This window comes from Henckelia pumila, unplaced genomic scaffold (genome assembly GCF_033568475.1).
Source record: "Henckelia pumila isolate YLH828 unplaced genomic scaffold, ASM3356847v2 CTG_461:::fragment_3, whole genome shotgun sequence".
NCBI classification, from domain to species: Eukaryota; Viridiplantae; Streptophyta; class Magnoliopsida; order Lamiales; family Gesneriaceae; genus Henckelia; species Henckelia pumila.
This window is the reverse complement of record NW_027331831.1, coordinates 14,712,488-14,719,218: the sequence shown is the minus strand read 5'-3', so window position 1 is coordinate 14,719,218 and position 6,731 is coordinate 14,712,488. Positions and strand designations below refer to the sequence as shown.

General features: G+C 34.7%; 1 protein-coding gene across 2 annotated transcripts; it reads left to right on the top strand.

Annotated features, from left to right (window-relative positions):
- Nucleotides 1-957: 957 nt before the first annotated feature.
- LOC140871788 (uncharacterized) lies at nucleotides 958-5,296 on the top strand. Of its 2 annotated transcripts, XM_073274489.1 has the most exons (6): nucleotides 958-1,605; nucleotides 1,818-1,916; nucleotides 2,821-2,998; nucleotides 3,392-3,489; nucleotides 4,744-4,805; nucleotides 4,903-5,294. In XM_073274489.1, the coding sequence occupies exons 1-6, from the start codon at nucleotides 1,162-1,164 to the stop codon at nucleotides 5,027-5,029; spliced, it is 1,008 nt and encodes a 335-aa protein (XP_073130590.1). In that variant the 5' UTR covers nucleotides 958-1,161; the 3' UTR covers nucleotides 5,030-5,294. The 2 variants fall into 2 exon arrangements, with proteins under 2 accessions (XP_073130590.1, XP_073130591.1); XM_073274490.1 differs by lacking the exon at nucleotides 4,744-4,805 and having other exon boundaries at nucleotides 4,903-5,296.
- The last annotated feature ends 1,435 nt before the right edge of the window (nucleotides 5,297-6,731 follow it).

Below are 6,731 nucleotides of genomic sequence, written 5' to 3'. Positions count from 1 at the left end.
TTGTTCTAATTAGATAATTATAAATATGAATTAATTAAATTATTAATTAATTTTAAAAAAATTCACAAAAATAAAATGTTATTTCATGATTTTACAATTTGATCGTTCCAACAATAAAAATTATGCGAATTAAGTCCACAATTAAGTGTTATATGAGATGAAACCTAATAATATTTAGCTTATTATATTAACAAAGTTATTAATAAAATATATTATTATATTATTTCGAGACGGGTCGAAAATCTCATAGGGATAAGGTTTTATTCCCGATCCCTCTTCCAATATTAATCGGGATGGAAAAAATTCCAAAAGTTTGGGTCGGAAAAATTTTGGGTTGGGATTTTTTTGGGACGAAAATGGAATGGGATTCGGGAAGGGTCGGGATTTGGAAAATTTTTGTCGCCCCTAGTTCATCCTACTACCTTTAATAACACATTCTTTTAATTTCGGTAGTTTTTTTTAACAAAATTTCTGAATTTTTAAAAAATTACATAATACTCTATATCAAATTTAAAAGACTAATTAACATTTAGTTAAAAAATTATATTTTATTAAAAATTACAATTTTTTTTTTTAAACTTGAAATTTGAAGTTTGTAGTGTGTTTTACTATATGTGCATGCTACTACCTAAATGTTGAAATCTACTCTCTAGATAATAAAAAATAATCTTTTAACTAAATGTTAATTAAAATCTTTTTAAATTTAATGTAGAGTATTCAACATATCCGGTTTATATTCATTTTAATTTATTTTAAACTAAAATTTCTATTATCATGTACCTCCCAGCTTTAATTTTTTTTGTTAAATTTTAACTTTTATATATGACAAGTTGAAAAACAAAAAAAATATTTACGAATAAAGTTATATAATAATATAATTATAATTTCAACTAAAGCTTCACCAAATCGTGTTAATTCAAATAAAACATCAACAATAATTTACAGTCGTTGAATAACTTGGAATTCCAATTGTTTTTACCACAACACAGCCCCTTCCCTTTCATCCATCGACTTCTGCAAAAACCCTTTCCACCTGAGCCTCCGTGTAGCGGCAATCCCAAGGCTGGCAACCGCCGCCGCCGCATCCGCCGCAGTCGCCATCCATTGATTCCGCTCAAACCAGGGTCAACCACTGTTCTTCCATTTCTCCATTTTACAATCATGGCAACCCTTTACACTTGCTGCAGCTCTTGTTACAATTCCACCAACAGAGTTTCTCGTTCGATCAATCCCCGTGCATTGTTTCCCAAATCCTCGTATCCTTTTCTCGTTTCATTGTCGAGAACGAAGCCCAATCGTTATTTGATAGCGAAAGCATCCCCAAGCAAGTCTAACGACACCAGTATTCCCACTAAGAAGAATGAACTGGCGGAGGGGGAGGAAGAGGAAGTAGAGGAGGAGCTGCCGTGGATACAGGATAAGGCTCTGGATTTGGTGGAATTCACTGGCTCCGTCACTCAGGCCATTCCAGGGCCGCGTATCGGTAGTAGCACCCTTCCATGGATCCTGGCTGTTCCGTTGGCCTATGTCGGCATCACTTTTGTAATTGCCTTTGTTAAGACTGTCCGAAAGTTCAATTCCCCGCGGGAGAAGCGCCGCAAATTGGTCAGTTTACTACCCCCTTGCCTCTTCTAGCTTTTTTCCGTAGTGTTCCTTGCTCTGATTTTGTGAATTATATGTGTTGGAGCATTCATTTTTGTGCTTTAATCTTGCAGTAGTGCAAAATGTTTCCTAATGTGTTTTTCTGCCCCAGAAATAAGTTTAAACCCACAAAAAAAATACATGATTGGTAACTGGACGAGTTATATTTTTTTCAGGTCAATAAAAATGCTCTGCTTTGCAAATCTATAGATGAGCTGTTTGAGAAGGGAATCAATGAAGCAGGCCCATCAGCTTTAATGGAACTGGCACAAAAGGTGAGTACCGTGAGTTATTCATTAACCTCTGTTTCTCTTTTGACGATAACTTTAGAATAACTCACACCATGGGGTCAAAAGTCTTATTTGAGATTCTTTAGCTTCACTCAACCCAGGCATCTTAATTAGTTTAACATCATAGAGTTTGATCCATGGCATGTCATCTCGCTCCGAGTTTTGTGCAAAATGTTAATCTATGCTGTAAACCATTTTATTGGCTATAATGTTGCAAAAATTTTCTATTAAAAATGATTATCAGGTGAACTTTCATGACATAATTGTATGAAATATATAGATTGAATTGTTGGAAATCTTTGTTGTCTTCATGCGCGCATTCTTTCAGATTTATTTAGGGTAACATTTAATATGCTAGTATATTTTTGGGAAAGATTGAAGAAGTCTGGAGTCAAATGAAGTTTAATAAAAGACGGAAAAAGTGAATGATATAAAATTACGAGTGAAGAAAATACCATCTGCTCCTGGAACATTGGCTTGGGGATGATCATCATCATGATTCTATAATTTCGTGAAGAAATTTGGGGTATACAGATTTGGTCAACATTTTTATTTGAAAATTTCACGGGAAAGAAATGAAAACCAATGATATATTATTGCATATATGTGTAACTTTATTTGTTTGGGAGAGGCAGCAGGTAGAGGAATAGTTATGGTAGAAGATATCACTTCTGAGATGCTGCTACGGGATTATGAGTTATTCTTGCACCACAATTTGGCAGATTTTGCTAATCCTACAATTTATGCTTTCCATTTGTTCTTGCTATCAGTGTTGCATGATTCCTCACATTGTTGATTTATAATGAGTCGCATGTGTTTCCCATTTTTTTTCTTTCCTTTTGTTCCTTGTAGAACACCACTTGATCTGACCACATTGTTGTATTTCCAGACAGGTTTTAACATGGAGGAGATATTACGCAAATACATTCGGTACGTATTGAATGAGAAGCCTTTTAATCCAGATTTGATAGCAAATTTGATCCAGCTCAGGGCGAAATCAATGTTGGATGATTCCCAAGTGGCTGGAATTCTGAATGAGATTTCAAAAAGAATCGTGGCAGAAAAAGGTAGCTTAGAACTCTGTCAATTATTTTGGTTAAAAAGATCCTCCTTTTTACTATTGTAAAACCAATCGAGCGTAAAATTTTTGTATAATTTCATTAGTTTTATTTTACAAAGTAAACTTTGTAATTTGAAGATGTGAATGCCGCAACTTTAGTAGTTCATGTACCTGATCTCACATTTTGTGCGTGTAGAAGATAAAACTGCCTTAAGCAACTTGAATCACTGCTCTGAAACTGAGCTAATTTTCTTGTGTAATTGAAGATAAAATTTCTTTTAAACAATTGAATTACCGATCGAGCAAGAATAGATTTTTTGCTCTGAGAAAATAAGAACAAATTTTAAAGAATATATCCAAGGGGTTCACTCACTGATATAGAATGTGCCTGCATTTTTAGGTCCTGTTGTCATGGATATGTCTGGATATTCTGAAAGGGGTTTCAAAAGAAAACTCGCCGTACAAGCTCTTTTTGGAAAGATTTTTTATCTGGCTGAGGTATGGGACATCACAGATTTCAAATGTTATTTTATTTTATTTCTTTTGAATATTGAATGATTTGTTGTTTAGACATTTATTTAGTCAAGTGTTTCCCAATGCTTGTTGAATAAAACAATGCATCTTGGGTTTTGGAATTTTTCTGTTAATCCCCACTTGTATTCTGAATCAAAACAATGAATATTCCCCTCTTGTGCCTGTGTTCAAGTGAAAGTATATTTCTGCATCCATATTTTGACAAATGCACTTCATGTCTCACTTAATTCTTTTGTGCACTAACCGTTCTATCGATCTGTATATTTAACATGAGAATTGCAAATAATCTGCTGCATCAAATTTTCTGTTCTTGATACTCATTTTGTCGTTATGGACAATAGTAATATTTTTAATATGCATGGTGGCTTTGCTATTATATATCAGTTCATGGACAGAAAATGCATGAGTATAAGTTTCGAAACCATGTTTTTTAACCAAATAAGTTCCCACTTATAGTATGTCACTGCCCTTTGCTCATATTTTGCATCTTTTCAATAGCATACATAATTCAAAGATACAGAGTTAATGTAACTGAATGAGCACGGAAATGGCTTTGATGCTAATAATTATCACTAGAATTTCAGTTGAGCGCTGTTATTGTTGATGAGCAGTGCTGATTCTGACATTAGCATATATTTAGTTATGTGAAATACATGATTGAAGACTTCAATTATATGTATGATGGAAGATTCCGATTATATAATTGATTAATTGTTGAAAAGATCACCTTCCCAGAACCTTGTCAATGACAGTACTAGAACTAAGCTAGAAGTTGGCCCGTGTATATTATTCAACACTAAACCTCATGATCTATTTGGCTTGGTACTGTAGCTTTTAAAATTTTTGTTGTACTGTTCTTTTGACTATTGTCTTCTAAGTCTTGGAATCCTGCCTGAAGGAAAATGTGTCACGTCCCTTTTGATGAAGTTTACTGTATATTTGTGTTGAAGTTGTGAAATGTCCCCAAGTATTATTGGCGCCATGTTGTTGTGGGTGAGTTGGCTTCTCTTAGTTTCTTCCCTTTCCTTTGATTTCATAAAACTCATCGCTGATTAGAAACCCGTCATCTGAAAACCCCCTTCTTTATATTCTGCAGAATATTCAATGAAGGTTTCATGTATGGAGTATGAACTATTTAGTAAACTTCTGTGGTTTAACATATTTTAGTATCTTAATGCATCTCTTGATAAGTTATAAGTTATTCTTGTCATAAACTAGCTACCGGAATTCTGTGCAAAGGATAGCTCCCTCACCGTTAAAGAAATTTTTGGAGTAGCAGAGTACGTTCTATCATTCACAACATCATTGATGATTGATGATTGATGCTTGCTGCAAAGGTCACCGAGTGACTCCTTTTGTTGTTTAAATCTTTTTCAGTGGGGATGTCGAGAAGCTTAGGTTACACACTGTTTCAGATGTCGGGGATCTGGATTCATTAGAGAAGATGATTGACGATGATTCAGATACAGAGGACTCGAGCAACAAGTCGTCTGAACTGCCTTAATACAACATCTACCATGATCAAGAAGTACCTGGACAAAGTAATGTAGGCGACATGAAGTTCGATTTGGATAATGTAGCACACGCCATCTGTGAGATCAGTTTTGTTCCTCATTTCTGGGGGAAGGTTTTGTCTGAGGATTCTTTAATTCTTGTTCATCTAGTTCTTTGCTCTTGTATCTTATATTCCAAGCTTGATATAGTGCTATATAAATAATTTTTTGGCAATCTCCCAGCAATAATTTGGTGTTTAATGTTTGGCCCAAATTTGAATAATGCAAGGTTGATAACTTCTATAATTGGTTAGTATATTTTATCCCTTCAATTTTAAGTTTTCGATTTAAAAAAAAAATCCAATGCATATTATAACTCAGAACCTGGGGCTATTTTGGTGTGGGTGAAAAAAAAAGGCCCTATTTGCTTGAAAATGCATCCATTTCTCTGGGCCGACTCGCGATCAACAACTTATTCTAATTTTTGAATTTCGATTTTGGTTGAGGTGGGCATCACAATTCGATGGTTTCTACACTCTAGAAATATAGATTACACAATGTCACTGCGAATGTGAAAATGAAGTGTTTTTTGCTTAGTTTTATCACTTTGTGATATTTTGTTCGTGATATTGACCGAGTTCTAAATGAATCTGATGTGTAAATTATTAGTTTTTTGTTTTGTTTTGTTTTTTTTTTTGTGGCAAGGAGGAAAGTATTATTTCATCGTGCTTTCATACTGAAGCTATTTATTTGTTTCCCTATAGCTAATTGAATGTGAAAATTTTGGTCTAAGAAATAGTTTTTTGTGTGGGGAAATAGTTATTTGAGATTGTGCTAGAGATATACATGATTAGTGATGCTACAATCTCATTCACATTCTAAATGTGCAATCATTGTAAATGTGTGATGTACTCGTACTGTATTTTCAAGCACCGTTTCTTCCAAATTTACTATTTTCATATCTACTCTAGCATGGAATGCTGGATTTCAAGAAAAACCAACACTATCGATTCGTTGGTATGCCGAAATTTTTTTTCCAGTTAGTAACCAGGGAGCATTCTTGAAAAAGCAATGGTCCATGACATTTTACTTTCATTTATTTAGAACCTCGTGTCCTCTTGTAATGGGGTATTGCAATTATATCCTTAACCCGTACGGAATCCAATGGAATGGACCTATATACAAGTCACAGCCACGGATGTTTCTTCAAGCACATGAGCGGGGGTGCGGTGGCGAGTTTTGCTCTAAGAACTCAAACTTAGAGGTGAACAATCTTGGTTTTCCTGATACTTTTAGATTCTTCACAATGCTTTTGAAGAGTTTTCTATGATTCCTTGGCACAAATATAGTTAGTGATTAAATTAAACATATTTAACGTATTCAAAATTTTACCTCGGGTTCGCCGTAATCCTGAGTTTATTGGAATCTCTCTTTATCTTTTAAAGATTCATAAGTGTTTCCAACATTCTCGTATTTTGAGCAAATCTTCCCTTGCTGGGCCCGGGTCAGCCATATTCCCTACCCAGTCAGGGTTTGGTCTTTTAGGCTCTGTCACATGGGCTCGACCATTTCGGATTTGTGTATTGTTTGGGCTTTCATCAGTCTTGGGCTTTTAAAATAATATGGTCTAGTGATTTTGGAACGACTCTCTCGGGTATGGGCTAATGGGTTCCGATCGGACCAAATCCTAATATTTTTAGGGGGCATCCCCTT